The 19,520-nt window shown below is 33.3% G+C and overlaps 2 protein-coding genes across 2 annotated transcripts in view; both read left to right on the forward strand.

Moving 5' to 3' along the window:
• The first annotated feature begins 214 nt into the window (after window positions 1-214).
• Window positions 215-1,407, forward strand: LOC146998107 (uncharacterized). The gene has a single exon (XM_085812366.1). The coding sequence runs from the start codon at window positions 697-699 to the stop codon at window positions 1,228-1,230; it is 534 nt and encodes a 177-aa protein (XP_085668492.1). The 5' UTR covers window positions 215-696; the 3' UTR covers window positions 1,231-1,407.
• An 803-nt stretch (window positions 1,408-2,210) lies between these two features.
• Window positions 2,211-19,520, forward strand: part of LOC118189043 (calpain-A-like) — a 170,970-nt gene continuing 153,660 nt past the window's right edge. The window contains exon 1 of the mRNA XM_085813423.1: window positions 2,211-2,669. The gene's annotated coding sequence lies outside the window, so the exon portion shown is untranslated. The remainder of the gene's footprint in view (window positions 2,670-19,520) is intronic.

Raw genomic sequence — 19,520 nt, forward strand, 5'->3', positions numbered from 1 at the left:
CTACGTTTCTCCAATCTTTCAGAAGACCAGAAACATCAACTTCTTTTACCCAAAAGACATCATTTCACTGAATTACTCATAGATCATTATCATAAAAATCTCTTCATTCGGGCGTTCAAAGAACACTTTCTCTTATTAGACAATTATACTGGATACCTTCCGGACAAGATAGAGTTAGACGCGTAATAAGTAAATGCATGACGTGCTTTCGAACAAGGAACCAAACCATAAACCAAATGATGGGAGACTTACCTAGAGATAGAGTTGTAATAACTAGAACATTCGAAAAAATAGGACTGGCCTTTGCAGGTCCAGTTATCACCAAGCCTAATTTGAAAAGATCTAGAGTTAAGTTAAAATCAATACATCGTGATATTTATTTGCTTTAGTACAAAGGCTATTCATCTAGAAGTAGTATTGGATTTGTCTACTGAAGCCTTTCTAGCATGTCTTAGAAGGTTTATTGCCAGACGATCTAAACCATCCATTGTTTGGAGTGATAACGCTACGAACTTCAAGGGAACGAAGCATGTTCTTGATAAACTCTTTAGAATTTGTAGATCGGATCCTATTCAGCGCTTTAGTTCCGAAGAAGGTATAACATGGAGATTTATTCCTCCTTCTTCCCCGCATTTTGGCGGATTATGGGAGGCTAATATAAAATCAATTAAGAGAATTTTGACAAAGGTCGCGAAAATGACAATTTTAAACTTTGAAGAGCTGTATACATTAATTACACAAACAGAAGCCTTCTTGAACTCTGGACGTCTATCACCTATTTCGGCTGATCCAACAGATTTTCAGCCTTTGACTCCAGGTCATTTCCTAATAGGAGCTCCACTTTTGTCGATACCAGAACCGAATGATTCTGTAGATTCTTTCACCTTGTCTTCTAGATGGACTTTAATTCAAAAACTTAGAGCTAATTTCTGGAACCGTTGGAACGTGGAATATCTTACTCATTTGCAGAACCACTCAAAATGGAATCAAGTGAGATCCAATCTCAAGGCAGGACAACTAGTCTTGTTAAAGGATAAAAACAAGACACCCATGAAGTGGACACTAGGTCGCATGGAGGAAACCTTTCCTGGTCCAGATGGACTAGTACGAGTCGTAGACGTCAGAACTTCAGATGGAATCTTTCGCCGAGCCGTCTCCAATATCAGTCCACTCCCATTTCCAAATGATGTTGGACAATTGTCCAACGGGGGCCGGGATGTTCCGGTTTGACTAGAAACTTTCACTATGCCGATGTTCCGGTTTGATTAGAAACAAATTTTTCTCTGCCTCAGAATGGCAACAGTGAGAACTTGACTTTCGATTCGTTATAACGCAGCTAGAACGCTGCTCCTGAGATGTAACATTAGATTCGATTCTAGATTCTAGATTAGATTAATTTTAGTATTTTAATAAATCCTTTTAAAACTAGATTGAGTATTTGATCATAGAATTATAGCTGAACCACCGCTTGCAGAAATTTTTAGATGTGGCATTTAGATACGTCGTTAGATAGTTAGATGCGTAGGCAGCGACATTCAGTGTACATTAGTGCGTACATAAACACTTATATTATACTTATATTAAGTTTTTACTGCTACTTATATCAGTGGTCTTAAATTTCCGGGTACCGTCGCAATTTTACACAATAGATTTCAGTTATGTGTTATTTATTGTAAATGCTGCGCTTAGAATTTCAGAGATATAGATGAAGCTTATGTACAGCATTGATTATGGAAGAAAACGTTAACTGGCCTGTTACCATCTTTTGCTAAAAATGAATATTAATCATAAATTAATTTATTTGATTCAGTGTTAAATTCTGTAATCACAATACATCAACGCCTTAGATACATTCTCATAGCTATGAAAATTAAAATCATATAATTGTAAAAATAATAAAACAATCACTATTACCAAGGAAAAATTTAAATAAATATTTAAAAAATGTATAATTTTCGATTTCTTTTCTTGTCAATAATCATCACGAGAGCATTCTGTAACTTTTTTTTTCCAATACTTTTATTTTACGAAATTCCTAGCCTATAGCTTTTAGAATGGAATAAATTTAAGCGTGAAAGCTATAAAACATGAGGCATCCAATTTGAAGAACATTGGAATAAAAAACAACTTGCAAAACGATGTTGTTGCAGTTGCCATGACACCTCGTCACGTGACACACACTAGCAACCCGCACGAGTGAGCTCACAAACCGTAGAGCATTTATAGGGGCAAAAGGTTTTCCCGCGAAATTAATCGGTTATTCGAAATCGACATTTAATTAGTAGAAATGAGTGTTCTATGTTGAAGAATTATAAAATAAGCAAGTTTTTAGTAGCATTTAACTCCACCATTTAAATTTTTTAAACATAATTTCCTTTTGATAATTTTATTTCGAATTAGTAATGATTTGGTGGAATATTACGGCATTGGAAATGATCTGTGGAACGATTTTCATTTTTAAAATTTTGGCAGATAGCTGATAAACTTTGACAGGAAAACAGTGCTTTAAAATCAGCTTTCAGTAATTGTTTTACTGAAAATAAAAACTACAAATTACGATGTCTTTTGTTTCTTCAGTTAAATTTTGGAATAGAACTTTTATGAGAAGCATAAATATATCTGGGAGATTCCAGTATTTGGAATGAGAATTTTCAACCGTTACCGCACAGGTAAGTTTTAGATTCATCATCATATCTTCTCATCATATCATAGAATCATATTAAAGAAATTGCACTTTAAAAGTATATGAAGCTAAAAGTATTTCATTATTACAAGGCCATCAGTTATGTAATGAAAGGTAAATGTACTAAAAGTTCAAAAGCAGAAACTTGTTGCTGGTTCATAAAAAGTTTAATCATGTATTTCTTATCTTGAATTTGATTCATCTGCTGATTTCTCCACTTGATGGTGTAATACTAATAAAAATAATTCCATATTCTTTAAAATTATGCTTTATTGAATTCTTTACTCATTAAAACAGGTTTAACTCAGATAAGTAGTTCTCGCTCTAACTTAAAGAAAACATTTTTTGAAAATTTTATAAAAGTTTCCTCAATCTCCTTTCCAAATAGAAATTTTTTATTACCGATATTATTTCTTGTATTTCAATAGAAAAGCAATACCTTCATTGTCTGTTTGGTTAAAAGTTTGAAATAAAAAATATAGCAACTTTAGAGTATATTAACCATATGGGCGGCCAGGGTATTCGCTAAGAAAGCACAAATTTTCAAAAACTACTATGAGAACAAATTATTTTTTTGATTTTAATGCAAAATCTCTCCTAGTATTTTATACGTTCTTACAGATATCACAAAAAATATTCGTATATATATATATATATACGGTCTTACGGGTTTTAATAAAATGCTTTACAACTAGTTCTTGTTTCTATTGCATAATTCTAAGGTAATGTGATTAGAAGTTTGGTTATTAATGATTTCTATTATCTTAGACTGACGATCCAGTTATATGTTTTAGCAACATACAGTGTCTCACAAAGTGATGGGACACTTGTGCTTTACAAAAGGAAAATGCAGTAAAATAAATTAAAAAAACATGTAAAAATTTTTTGTGGGTGTGTTTTGTACTTAAATTTAGTAACAATTATTACGTAACATACATTTTCTCAAAATATTAAAATATTAATTTAATAAAAATACAATTGTTTAGAATGGAGCAAAAAATGGCTCACATAAGTGATGGGACACTTACTTTTCCATCAAATATTTATCCAAAAATTTTACTTTTTGAAAGGTTTTAATATTTTGTTGGATTTCCTTTTACTTTTAAAACATGATTTAATCTTCTTGGGATGGATTCGACTAATTTTTTTGTGATTTCTGGAGTGATTTTACCCCATTCTTCTTGAAGCACCGATTTTATTTGTTGTTTCGAAGAAATGGTGTGTTTGCGAATTCTTGATTCAATTCTTGCCAAATATTCTGTATGGGATTTAAGTCTGGAGATTGTGGTGGTGTTTTTATTATTTCAGGATAGTTATACAGCATCCAAAGTCTAACGTTCAAAGCAGTGTGCTTGGAGTAATTGTCTTGGTAGAATTTAAAATCGTTATGAAGGTTCAATTATCGTGCTGAAGATTTCAAATTTTGATTTAAAATGTCAATGTACTTGTACTGATCCATTATACTGTCAATAAAAACAAGATTACCAACTCTAGCGGACGACATACACCCCATACCATAACTCTTCCTCCACCATGTTTTACTGTTGGCACCAAGTTCTGTTTGCGAAATTCTTCCCTGGGTTTTTCTCCACACCAAGATTCTACCGTCAGAACGAAATATATTAAATTTACTCTCATCAGCAAATATAACTTCATTCCAGTAATCAGAATTCTTATTTATGTTGGATTTTGCGAAAGCCAGTCTGAGTTTTCTATTCTTTTCACTTACGAAGAATTTTTTTCTGGCTGCTCTACCGTGATATCCAGCAGATCAAGTTACTCTTCTAATAGTCTCGGATTATCAATTACTCCATATAATGCTTGTAAATCAGCAGCAACTTTAGGAGCACTCACTCTTGGATTTTTTTTAATATTTGGAACGATAATTTGCTTTACTCCCTTGGATAGCTTTGATGGTCGGCCAGGTCTTCTTTTATCCTGAATCATATGATTCTTTTTATATCGTTTAATGATGTTGAAAACTGTTGAATGACTCAAATTAACAGTTTCAGCAGTTTCTGTAATAGATTTTCCACGTTCAATATGCAAATTAATAACTAATTTTCGAATTTCAGGCAAAGTTTCGTTTCGTTTAGCATTCATGGCTGCACAGAGCTAAAAAACACAAAAATTCCAAAACAAACTGGAGAGAAATACTACAAACGATTTTATAAATTATTGTCAATTGCTTTTGAGTAAAAATAAAAACCCCAAAAATATTTTTATTGTAGTACGTAGTAGTATCTAATGGTGTCCCATCTCTTATGTGAGCCATTTTTTGCTCCGCTCTAAAAAATTGTATTTTTATTAGATTAATATTTTAATATATTGAGAAAATGTATGTTATGTAATAATTGTTACTAAATTTAAGTATGAAACACACCCACAAAAAATTTTTACATGTTTTTTAATTAGTTTTATTACAGTTTCCTTTTGTAAAGCACAAGTGTCTTTTGTGAGACACTGTAGTATGTAACACAGAAATGCTGGTTTTTTGCATTACTATTATGAATCTTTGTTGTATATAATTTAATTAACAGGTTATGAGAGAGTTTTGGTATTGCACTCAGGCAATGCGGTAAAAAAATGAAATCTCATTTGATGATGATATCGAAGCTTCGTGATCGATTAAAAACATTTTATTCGATGAAAATATTCATTTTATGACGACATGACATCTTTATATGTCATCATTAAAAAGAAGTGCTGAAGGGATAAACTCAAATATCATATCATTTTAGTTTTAGTTTATCAAATATCATATCATTTTAAGGTGCATATCATTTTAGTTTTTAAAATTATCCGCTGCCTCGAAATGTGGTTCAGTCAATATTTTTAATGCACCTGTTAAACCCCTGTCAGCTAAATTATCAGGAATGAGGTATAAATATTTATTACACTAATACATTATTCTATATTTTTAAAATACTGCCTTAATGAGTATTATTAACGTCATAGGTTTGAAGATAGTAATCATTAAGGCAGTATTTTTAACGTTAGTGTTTATTTGAACTGAAGAATCTAGTAAACTTTATAATACTAGATGGTGAGTTTAGCATATCCTAAATTTCCTTTCTATGATACAAACATTACATTTCCACGATACAAATATTAATATATTTACACATGTTTGGTAATTTATAAGGTTTGTAATTAAACTCGTATTGTAGATTTAGCGTCAAAATACTCAAAATATGTTAATAGTGTATACGTTCTTATTGTACAACATGGAGGCGGTGAAAATTGGATAGCAAATGGAAGGTTGAGAGACGTTGTAGTAAGCGTTCATATTCGTCTGTATTATTAAATGATGATGAATCTATATTTATGTATCTGTACTTTCCTGAGGCCGAAGAGTATCTTCTCACTGTGGAATTGTATTACTTTTTTTTTTTTTTTTTTTTAAACACAGATTTTTAATGTAAGAAAGATAGCATTAAGATTTCAAAAATCTGGAGGAATAATTCCTTGAATTTTCTTCATTCAGCAACTGTTCACGAATATGTTTGAAATGTTCACAAATTCGTCTGAATAAAATCTGTTACTGAAATTTAAATTTATCGTATGATATAGCTTCAAATAGTTTATTTTCAGTCGGTGGAAATTGCTATTTTTGGCTTCTCAAAATTTTCTTTGAAATCATTTTACTCAAAGCGATAAATTGAAAACCCTGAAATAAATCTGAAAGTAACTAAAAATTCTCTAAAAAACCGTGAAGTAATCTTCAAAATTTAACATTTAAAATTAGTAATTACTTGCGAAAAGTTAACTAATAAAAGACTTACTTTAATACTTCAGCTAATAAATATTTCTGTGTTTCAATAAAAACTGATGAAACAGAAATCATTTACCTCAAAAACGATTACTAGATTATCTTCACTGTTCTCTATCTCTTCATATTTTTTTCCTTTTTGCTTAAAACTAATTTGTAAAATCAATCAAATACTGAGAAAATGAAATTTGAGGAAATGGCTCAATATGCAAAACTAAAAGAGGAAAGTATAAGATATTTAATATATTAATGCAGTTGCATTAGAACTATGCATCACGCTATTACAGTATATCTTATTTAGTTGATAGGAGGATCGCAAAATATTCCAATATATTCGCTGGAATGGCATTAAATCCAAGGACCTTTAGAACTGGCCGATCAATGTAGTGGCGACGACGATGGTAAAGACACCTAATATATACTGAATAAACTGTTAACTCTTTTGCTTTTCTGAAACAAAATTTAACAGCGTGGTTCTAATCTACAACGGATATAATTTAAAGATGAATATGTGTTATTACGTGTTAAAATTTAGCTAATGCAAGTTTCATTTGGAGATAAGAAGCTTGATTTTGGGCAATCTTTGTAGTAGAGAATCAATATGGAACACGAAACAAAGATGATGCCTCATTTGACTCTGGTCCAATTAAATGAGATATATCTAGTCAATGATATAAAGTTTCAAAATGTACACTAATTTAGTTCATTTTATGTAAATTCTTTGTTAGTTTGAAAAATATGCTAAAATTATTTTTATTTTTATACCAATCCTCTCTCGTAACTTCTGTTTTTTTCATCAGCCATCATCAGAATGCAAATCTATTTGAGTTTAATTAGCAAGCGACTTTATAGTTTATATATATAGAGAGAGATTTGTGCAACGCGCTAGAGAGTAGTTTGTTCCCCCAATCGTTTGCCTCTGTGCCGATTTATATTTGTGGCATCATTTTTGAATTTATTAGCTCATAACTGTCTAACATAGCTAGCACGACATGGTGTGTTTCTTTAAAATAAGCATTTCAAGGCCTTCCTGCTCTTTCTAATTTACCATATCGTCATCATTGCACAGCATTTATTCTCTTCATCTCATTTAAGAGTACAGCTCAAGTCGGCCTTCATTCGTGCGTTTGTTACGAGGCAAGCTAGATGCCGAAAAATTACCCTGAAATGTCTGTTTTAAAATAACAAATAAAGCTAGAGCTGGTTAATTGGGCATTGAAGTTATCAGTTGTGTTGAGAATTTTGTTAAATTAAAGAAGGTTAGTCCAAATTCATGGTACAAACCTGGAGGTGAGGTATAGAACATATATATGAGTAATACTCACTTAGGAAACCCAGGTCGCAATCCATTTATTTAATCATAAATACAGAGTTTCTCACTAAAACAAGACGTTTGCAAAACTGTTCGAAATTCTGTCCACCAACAGCGATACAAGCTTGACAGCGTAGGTGGACTGGCGTACAATGGCAAAGATGTCAGGTATTTCACGCACACATGCAGCAGCTACTGATATTCAATCAACGAGATTTTCAGTTGAGTCAAATGGAGTCGCATAAGTAAGATTCTTCAGAGAAAAAGAAATAGAGGCTCGATAAATCGGGAGATTGGGGTGGCCAAGGGACTGTCCACCACGCCCCAAAAAGTGGCATTCAGGTAATTTAGAGCATCAGTGCTGGAGTGGACTGGAGCCACCATCATGCTAAAACCACATTCGGTTACGAATGAAGATCGGATATCTTGCAGCAGTTCTGGTAATACCTGTTCCAGAAAAATAAGATTAACGTTGGCCATTGTTGTACGGGGCCAATTAAAAGGTCATGGACGATCTCCGGCCACACATTCGCACTGATTCTTTGTTGAGACCCAAGTGGTCGCTTTGCGTTAGTCAGTTGCCCACACACGAGATTCCCACACACTCAGATTCTCAGTTGCCCACACGTGATAATCGTTGTTGCTGTTGTCGTGTCCATTTACATGGAACAATGGTTGCCAGAGCCTATTCCGAAAGAGAGGTTGGACTTCTATTTTCCACCCTCAGTTTTGAGGGAGAGCATCCAAAGAGGGATCCAGCACACATGAGAACTGAGCTCATTTAATACACCCTAGCGGATAAACGGCGCCTTATCTGTAAATACTACATGAGCTGGGAATCCGGCTGCAATGCAGATTGCTGCAAAAGAAACTGGCAGAAACTGAGGAGCGGAGGATAGTCTTTCAGATTCAAAGTTGTACTCCCTGAAAATGGATAGGGTGTAAGCGATTTTCGTTTAACGCTGTCCAAATGGTATGCTGACTCCCACCTACGTTTTGTGCAACAGCTTTTGTACTTGGGCTCGCGTCTATCACCCACAGTTTTCCAATATTTTTCCTTCAAATCTTGTATTGCGTACAGTTCGCCGTCGACCAGCATCCTGTCTTGTTAGGTGGAAAGGACCTGTTTATCAAAGTTGATACTGCAACTGCTAAAACATTCTGTGATCCGGCATACGTCTAGCCGGAAACTGCGCGTGATGCATTCGTAGCGCAGATCTAGCGTTACCGTTTGCACGGCTGTACATGTAATTCATGTCAGCGTTTTCGGCAATCGTGACAACACAATCATGAATGTCATCTTCCCCTACTGAGATGCACACCTACTGCCTTCTGGTGTGTAACGGTGTTTTTTAATGAAGATTCTTAATATACAAATGTGCTTCGTGACGTAGTTTGAAGTCAGATATTTTTAAATGACTGATAAGAAGGTCTATGGGCACTGTTCTTCGTATGAAGCAATTAATACAAGATGCTATGCGATCTCAATCTCATTTTGAAACCTTCTTATTGAAAATGCATTTTGACTTGTATTTATGACTAAATAAATGGATTGCGACTTGTGTTTTCTACGTGAATATATCTTTGTCCTGTACCTCCCCTCCAAGTTTGTACCATGAATTTGGAATCACCTTTAATTACATTTATAGTTTTAATGAACAGTTAATACAGTTTTAATGAGTTTTTCTTCTTGTCTGTGTTCTAGAAGTTTTGCACTTATAGTTAAATTAGTAGCGAGAATTCTTTTGGAATCGCAAGTAGCTTAAGAAATAACTTAATAATTATTTAAGTTTAACCTTACACGTTTTTAATTTATTTCTTTTAATTAAAGCAATCTAGTATTAATTGCACATTGGGCATTGCTGTTGAGTTACGCTAACTCGAGAACGTGCTCGATTGTAGTTGTGCAGAGATCATTGTGATTGTACCACTCTTTTGAGTCGAGTTCTCTTGATCGGTGAGTTTTATTTTTGTTTAGGGAGCGACATCAGACATGTTACATTCTGCAGAGTGAAAACTCGTGTAATAAGCTTGTATAGACATTGGGTTATTTCGATGCAGGAGTTGTGAAAAATGAGCAATGCCTTCGCCGAGACTCGAACCACGGACCTCTCGAATACGCGTCCAGCGTGCTGACCACTACACCACGAAGGCATGCTAAGAAGCAGGGAGAAATACCTTATATACTCCCCCCTTTCAAAGGGAGACTAGAGTTTAGGGACCCAATCGCGAAATCCTGGTGGTGAAGAATCATTTTCACCTTTTTCATTTCGGGCGCTACTGTAGAGTTATTAGATTATTTCGAAGCAGGAGTCATGAAAAATGAGCAATGGCCTTGCCGGGACTCGAACTACGGACCTCTGGAATACACGTCGAGCGTGCTGACCACTACACTACGAAGGTATGCTAAGAAGGCGGGAGAAATACTTTATAAGCTTAAAAACATAGAGTCATAGGTTCGAAGATAAGGGAAATCATGGTATGGGCAGGCATAGTTTTGAATAGATGCGCTGACCTACAGAGTTTAATCAGTGTAACTATGAATGCTGAAATACACATAAGATTATTAATCCATTTGTAATGGTGTTTATGGATGTAACGTTTAATAACTTAATCTTGATGAATGATAATGTTCTTTCATATCGCGCTGCACTATTAACCGGTTATCTTGAGGGAGAAGAAATCCAGCGGACGCAGTGGCCCGCATATTCTCCGTATTTAAATCATGATGCCCGTGTGAGATGTACAATGAGCCGACCTGCATGACTGAAGCCCCAAAACAGGATGATATTGGAGCACTAAGGAGCTGTTCATCGTGAATTAATTTGGCTAACGCAGGAACTAATAATCACAGTAACAATCTAATGCACAGCACGGAAAATCGCAACTTTTATTTCAGTCAAGGATGGCAACACACCTTATTAATTTTTTCTAAGTACCTCTAAAAAGTTGTAACACCAGTTTTTTGCTGCCTCACTTTATATCAAATTTCGTAAGTTCTTACTTATTATTATATTTTTTTAAGCAGAAATAAACAATTCTGCATTTTGATTTCAGGCATGTCATTTTGCCATGCCTGAGAATGTGGAACGTGCTTTAAAGATCTTGTGCAAGTTCCACACGTTTAGCTTCAAAATAATACAGAATACATGAATTTATTTTGTTGTTTCTTTAATTTTTCCTACCTTATTATAGCTCTATGAATACAAACCAAACTCTTTAATATTTCTTGAAACGTTCGCAGGGATTTATATTTATTTTTAACTAACAAGTTAAAGTTTAATTCTAAACTTGCCTACAAGCCTTCATTCCCCTAATTGCCAATGCCAGAATATTTAAATTTGGTAGCGCGCGTTAAGGAATGCAAATTCTACCTTGTGAAGAAAGAGTTTGAAAAACCTTGGTTCAGTAGTTAGAGAGAGTTAGGCTAATGCCGTTACCTCTGTTGCGCGAGCTTGTACTCCCAGAGTTATTGCTGGTTTACATGGCATAACTGCATTTACATGCTGCCAATAGTTTCGACGCGGGTTTAAGAAATAGGAATATCTAAGCCCTGTAGCTTAGTTCTCTTAATTGTGCATATCTTCAAATTTTTAGTTCAGTTCTGTGATTTCAGTTACCGCCCAAGGGAAGTTAATACATCAATTTTTAACTATCAGTCATAGTTCTTAAGGTATGTATACATTAAATTTTAACGATCATAAATCATGGTAACGAAAAGAATAAAACAATCATATTTATTTAGTTAAAAGCATATTTAATGTTACAAAATTAAAATCTAAATTCTTTTCACTTTTTAAAATTTTGATGATTTGAAGTATAATTTTCATGTTTTTTATGTAATATTTATGACGCTTATGTCATACTTCATGCATGCATATTTAATACTACAAAGAAATTTTAACATTTATACAGATAAATAGGTATTTCTCACTTGTTTTATAAGCGTGTTGAAAAGACTCATAAATTTACGGTACATAGTTCTGTGTTTTCAACCAAGTCATATAATCATTAGCTGTATTCATCGCAGAACTTTCTAAAGGTGGCCATTAATAGAATATAAGTAATGGATGTCTCTTGCGATAGTACATTGATCCTTAGTTTTCTATAACATAGATATGCTCCTGTCTTGTTGAGAATTATGATCTACAGGACGTCACGGAAAACTTCAATAAGCGTTTCCGATTTTGGAACATGAAATCTTTATTACAGCAAAGTACTTTGCCCTTTGAAGACTTGTCTAATATAAAATCAAAATTATTCTTCAATATTGGACCACTCTCTCCTAAAATTTATATAATGTAAGTGAGGTCTTTTCTTCTAATTCTACTACAGATCAGAAACGAACTAATAATGAAAGTTTGAATTTCAAAGTTCAGGACTATGACGTCCACTTGGATGAACGATTTGGATTATCAAAGCTAATATTCGAAGAATAATTCAAATAATTATTCCTCGAATAACAAAAGAAGTAATAACTAATCTTCGAGCATAAGAATTGATTCTCATCTGTTATTGTGATTAAAATGTGAAAAATCTAGCTTTTATAATACAAGGAATAATTATGTTTCCAAATGAATACAAATAATAGTTTTATAAAATTATGAACAAAGAATATTATTTATTTACTGCTGACTCTAGATCTCGCACTCTTCGTGTTACACAATGTATACTAGGAGACTTATACAATTAAGTTAGAACACTAACAAATTAAATAAATAAAATGTACAGTGACATTGAAGCAAAGTTATAGGAAAAATAAATATCAATTAAATAAAAATGATGCAAAAAGAAATTCCGAAAAGCGTTAAATTGTCTCCATGATTCTTAGGAAAAAAATATGGTTACGATGGAAAGAGGCCCTTTAAAGTGGCCTGAAGTACCTTTCTTTGCTGGATATTACATACATGCACTCAAGAATATGATTAACATCTTCATCCTGCCAGCGCAATTGCACAAAGAACTTAATGGAAGTGCAGATAGTTTTAAATATCTCTTAAAACTGCTACGACATGACAAAAGGTCAAAAGGCTCCGCTATGGAGACACGTATTAATGCTATAAAAATCTGAAAGCTGCTCTATGAAAATATTTCTGTTATCTTTTACAGAAATAAATTATTTTTATAGTACAAAATTGATACTTACTTATGTTCACGGCCCCCTCTATAAAACGCAAATAATTGTTGCAAACCTTCGCCAAACTACCAGCAATTTTAGCTGTCGCCATTTCGTTAAACCACATGTCATTATGTGTTGGAAGGAATATTCAGAATTATTTATTGCGTGGTATTTATCTAATTTAATCACGTCTGTTAGTACACTGTATTATAAATAATACATCTTGAGCGGTAAGGGTTAAAAATCTGTTGAAAATTGATCAACATTTATTCTGTGAAAAACTGTAATTGTAGGCTTTGGGTTAGGCAAGATATTCTCTGCTTCCAAATACTGATAGCATCTTTCCTGTAAAAGAGCTTCCAGTGAAAAACTAGAACACAGAGGTTACAGTTTAATTTAATTAATTTATTTTATTAATTTGCACTAATTTTTATTTCCTGGTATGAAGTAAAGGAAGTATTGTAATCACGAAAATGTTTTGTATCACATCTCAACGAAAATATCAATTTTCACCGCTCTCGAATGCATTTGAAAGATTTGTTTTTGCTTGACATCTGTACGTAAGGATAGAATAAAGAACTCTATCCCAAAACGGATTGCAAAATGGATTTAAAATGGATTCAAAAGAGATTATTTTCGTGACGTCTGTACATTAGGGTGGAGTGAAAAAGGCAAAAAAGCAATTTTTTCAAATTTCATTATTTCCTGACACAACAAATGGTTCTGTTTGATGAAGAAAAAACACAGCAAAAAATTGTAGCTCATTCGCTCATCATCTTCAGGTTCCAAACGAGGTAAATAAAAAGATCAATATTAATGATAACGAAACATGAAAATATTTTTTAACAGTTTTTTTTACAACATTTTTGTTTTCTGACCCAACGTATGGTTGTAATTGGTAAAAAAAGTGCCATTAAAAAGATTTCAGGTTAATAACTCGTCATCTTCAAGTTTTACTTCAGAACTGAAGAAATTCATAAGTTCGTTCCAGTACTTGATTGAATGCATCCCTGGTTTCTTCACTACATGTTACCAATGGTGCTTCTGTCACCAATCTCACATGCCTCTCTACTACTTGAGAAAGACAAGGGAGCTTTTCTATTTCAAACTGAGAACCTCCTGTAATCAATGTTACGTCTTCGTAGCTGAGGTTCAAGGTAACCGGTGGTTCCAAGGGATTGTTGCAGCGAATCATCTCAAAATATTCCTCTGATTTGAAATTCAATTTGGGAAGCAAAAATCGTCGTATTTATCCCTTCCAGTCAGTTTTCTTGCTTTTAGTATCCTTCTCAGGCCAAGTTCACGAATAAGTACTCCTTAATCTTCCAGCTTCGTCAACAGGATGTTTTCAGAATGAGGAAAATTAAAAGTTCCTCTGATTAATTTCGTGAACGATTGTCTTAAAATTTCCTGGTAAGAATCAACTTTTTTGATTATTCCATGAACATGACGTGCTCCATGTGTCGCTCTCGGGATTTTCTTTATTTCAAACCAAGATGACACACTAACTTTTTTAACATATTCGGCTAGTAGCTTCAAGTCGTCTGTTGGTTCGGTGACTAAAGGAAATATACGATAAGTACTATATTAAAGGAAATATATACTAGCCACTATAAACCGTAATTCTATACATAAAAGTAAAGAATTCTATTGGTTGTAGTGAGCCATCTTGACTGGGTTTGTTGGCTGCAGTGAGCCATTCCAGATCCTGGAGTACAGAGAACGCAATAACAGTAGCTGACCTATTCGGTACTCCCGCTCTATTACAAGCAGCAGCTAAATTTGGCTGCGATATTCGCATTTGGCCTGTCTTGCAGGTTGAGGGAAACTGAGAGTTAGTTGCTTTCAGATGTTTGGCTTGACTAACATAGTGAACGTTATCATCTTCAGGGATATCTTCTGAATTAAAGGCTCTAAGACGGCGTTCGCTTCCAAGTTTGTAATCATCATATATAAAACATGCATTATCTTTATATGCCGTTGCTTTATTTCCTAATTTTTCCTTCTTTGTTGTCTTTCTCTTATACGTTGAAATTTTCGGCTTCCAGAAACGTCGATCGAGCCAATGGCCATTTTTCTTTCATGCCGTTGTTCTGTCAAGAAATTTCGCTATATGCTTGTAAGCTTCACGGAACATTTACATTATTTGTAATTCAAATAAATGCATGCAAAATATCAAACAAAGTACTCCTTGCTTGATCGAAGAAATCTTTTTTAATTTTATCAGCATCTTTCGAGATTCCGGTATTCTTTTTAAATTTTTGTACTTTTCATTGTAATTCCTTCCTTATAAGACGAATAGTTTCTTATTGACTTTCCTGAGGAATGGAGCTTTTCTTCCAAATTCTTCAAATGTCACAGGAAACAGTTTCCATAATGTTCTTGACTGACTGGTCTTTCTTGTTCCGGTTTTCCTGAGAATGTTCTCGAAGGCAAGTCAAAAGCTATATAAATCCTGCCTGTACGCGGAGTAGTAGTTTATCATGAAGTGTATCTAGGGTATGTTAAGTTCAGTAGTAGTGTTCTGAGTTCAGAGATTAGCTTGAGAGCAATCGACCGAGTCGGAAGCTGTTTCTACCGTTATAGCCTGAAGGCTGTGCTGCTGATTGTTTCAGCGTCTTTAGCGCAGTTTTTCGACGGTTGTAAAAAGTGTCTTTGGAACTTTGAAGAATACTGAAGAATAAATTGTGTTTTAATTCTTCATCAAGTGTAGTCATCGATCACTCCAAATCCACGAACCCGTAGAACGCAACACTATATATGCAAATACCGGCGGTATGGATGTTCTGTGCCAGTGTTATTGCAATTATTGGACTTCAAACTTGGAAAAGAAAACTATTGGTACTGTCAGTCTATTATGGATATATTTTATCGGTGTATAACCTGGAGACCAATAAAATCATAAAAACTGCTAATTTCTTAGCTAATTCATTACTATATTAAAGCGAATTAATTATATGTTATTTTAAGCGATAACAATACCAAATAAAACATATGAATACTAATCAGCATTTGAACTCATAAAAGCAACTAGGCAGACCAACATCATTGTCTCTTAGTTTATCATTTGACATCGAAAACGGAAAATTCGATACTGCTGGTTCACAAAAACACAAATCTAGAAATTCTCAATTACATAGAAAGCTTCATTTAGAGACAGTAGACTGAATGCATCCTGCTTTTGGAAAATATCTTCGAAACATAGAATCCCTGCTCATTCATATCATAACAAAGCAAATGGCAACATTTCTGTAAAATACGGTTTAATATCTTTAATAAAATTCTTATAAAGATTGTTTGACTGCATACTGAAAGATAAAATCGTCCTCTAAACAATTATAACATGATATCTCTAGAAACTAATGTATGAAAGGAGTTAATTTCCAATTCTTTGCCATACATTACAGAGATTTCTGGATTCATTAGGTAGGATAGTTAATGTTCCGTATGTTTAAAAGAAGAGTGGTCAGGATAATCCAAGCCAAAATTGAAGACTGTAAAAAATACTGTGTTAAAGCAAAAGAAATTTTTAGCATGGTTTTTTTATCTTGCTCATAGATAAAATTTCGTTAGGCCTTCCTTTTCAGCGGTAACAGTTTTGGACATTCGCAACTTAGGAGAAATAATGAACGGCATTCTCTAGCAAATTTTCGAAAATGACGATCTGTATTGGATAATGAATCTATTCTCAAATCTATCTGTAAGTAGCATAATAATATTGGAAACATTATAGTTAGTCATTTCATGAACATACCGAATTACGGTATTTCGTGCTATTTTGCAATTTCGTGAAACTGGTATTTGTTAAAGTAACATGCCTGTATTTTCAGTATTAGCAATATATAATAATTTTTTATTTAATAATTTAATTTAACTTATTGGGCATCTACTGTTATTTGAAATATGTATTTTTTCCATCGATGTGGAAATATCAATACTAATCATTTGCTATCTCACTTCTGTTCCGATCTCCTCTCTTTGTCTGCGTAATATCAATTTCAAGTACAAAGCATGCATACTGCGAAAAAAAAAATGCAAGCCCCCTTCCCCCAAAAAAGTCTGAAAGGTTTCAGATTTTAAATTACGTCCAAAGGGGCGTTTTTTAACATTTTTTCTGTTACCTTTATTTATTAAATGTGACGTTCTTCACACTTAAACCATAAAATTCAGTTCAAGAGCAATATCGCAAAATAATTTTAAATTGAGCCTATCTTTCGAATTTCATGAACACAGTCTCACGAGCTGGAGATAAAATTTTTTTTTTCTTTTTTTTTTCTGTACAACTTTTCCATTGCTCTCTTTGAAATCTTTGAGCTTCTTAATCAAAAATTCGTTAATGTTTTACAAAATACGAAATCGATAATAAAACAAATTCGAAATTTGAAATTTGGGCTTCCAGATGCCCATATTCGCGGTGGGATTACGTCATTCAAAATTGGATGATTCTAGGTACCGTTATTTTATCACAATGCGAGAAACATACATACATTTATGCAGATTCTTCATTATTTAGTTTCTTCAAATATAATACAGGGCGATAATATTAGGTGGCAACAGTTGAGAAGTGAAACGGACATTCAGAGTGATTAGACGCAAAATCGCAAAACGAAAACAATATAGTCCCTCAGGGACATTGCTCCATTGGACTAAAAAGGGATTTTACAGAAACGGATTCTTTTGATTTATTTTCCCGAGTTAAGAAATGCTTCACATTTGAAATAATTTATAAACCAATTTGGGATTAATTGGAAGCATTGATTCTATACTGTATATCAGTAAACTAAAAATTCTACTCATAAATCTCAGAGAAACTGAGAGAATTCAGTAGGGATTTCTAACTGAATTATTTGACTCGGGAAGTTAAATTTCTTAAAATATGTTTCATCGTTGTTTAGTCTTACTTGCAAGAGATAACTTTAATAATTTAAGTGGTGACGTTTTTCAACGATTTCATCTGCTGTAATAATTAATATTTCCTTGCAGTTCATATGTTCTTCACTTGCTTTGCATTCGGTTCCTTGCCCCCCCCCGTATTATACAAGATTATTTAAAAAACAGCATTCCGTTTCAATAGTTTATACTGGAAACCCAGTGATAGTATCTTATGATGAAATTTGAAGGAATACCAGTGTTAAGATGTGAAGTTAACCCCCTTCCAGCATTCCATGTAGTGACACAGACGATCACTATTGTCATATGATTCAGCAGATAAAATGGCCATATTTGCACTGGACAAAGCATTTTGTATTTTAGAATTCAGCTATAAGGAATCCTTTAGCATGATTCAACACAAGTTTCAATTACATTTCAGAAAATCAATTTCCATGTTAGAAAGCTATGGTTGCTAGAAGAAATTTAAAAATATGGACTGTTTCTGAAAAAGCTCTGAACGACATAACGAACAACTGAACCTTTCAACTACGTCCAAGAAAATCACCATTAAGAACGAGCAATGAACTTTTGATTCTATAAACTACGGTGTGGAGAATATTGTGAAAGTGGCTAAAATTAATTCAATAAAAACTGTAATTATTGCTGCAAGTATGTTAGCTTAGCAAAGCAAAATAAGTTTCGTCCATTGCAAATATGCGCATTTTGTTAAATGAATCACGTAAAATTACAGTAATCTATGTCAATACACGGAATGCTGCGAAAAAAAAATTATTTCTGCATGCACATACCGTTTCAAATTTCAGCATGGCATCTTTCCTTGTGCTTTCGTTTTAGTCCAAAGAGGCAATTTGCCCAGAAAAGCTGTTTTGGCATTTTGCGTCGTCTTTTCTAAAACTACGTTTCTTTTTTCAAATTGTTGCCACCAAATATTAGAGCCCTGCATTATATTTAAAGAAATTAAGTAATGAAGAATCTGCAAGAATGTATGTATGTTTTTTTCTTTGTGAAAAAACAAAGGTACCTAGACACATCAAATTTTGAATAATATAGTCCTCCACCCGAATAAAGGCACATGGAAGCCCTGATTTGGAATTTTGAATTTGCTTTATTTCATATTTTGTAAAATTTTAAGAATTTTTGAATAACAAACTCAACGATTTCAAAGCGAGCAATGGCAACACTGTACGGAAAAACATTTTTATCTTCAAAGCGCGAGACTGTCTATCGGAAATTCTAAAGATATACAGTTTATTTCATGATATTGCTATTGAATTGAATTTTAAGGTTTAAGTGCGAAGAACGTGATATTTTATAAATAGAGGTAACTCACAAATCGTTAATAAAAGTCCCTTTGGGCGTAATATAAAATCTGAAAGCTTTAAGATTTTTTACGTTTTTTACAAGGTATTTAAAATATTGCTTTTTTATTAATACCCTTGTATTAAATACGAGCTTTACAGCATTCTAATTGTTATGTAAACTACTTATTTGCAAATATCGCGAAAATATGAGATATTTAAACCTATATCCATCACATATCGAATATTTATTGAAAAACTAGTTAAAATATTAAATAAGTTTAAGATGACCTCTGCATTTATTCCCTGTCCTAAATTTAAATTACGGTGTTAGTAATAACGTGAGACTACAGGAAAGCCTCTGCAGGTGTAAATATGATATCATATAATTATGCATTAGTTTACAGTCGGTAGAGAATAATTATAACAAGCAGTCCGAAGAA

Source organism: Stegodyphus dumicola, chromosome 3, assembly GCF_044657685.1.
Source record: "Stegodyphus dumicola isolate Sdum_Otavi_A_Nest chromosome 3, ASM4465768v1".
NCBI classification, from domain to species: Eukaryota; Metazoa; Arthropoda; class Arachnida; order Araneae; family Eresidae; genus Stegodyphus; species Stegodyphus dumicola.

Coding starts and splice junctions, on each gene's coding strand:
- LOC146998107 (XM_085812366.1), top strand. CDS start 697: ATGACAATTTTAAACTTTGAAGAGCTGTATACATTAATTACACAAACA.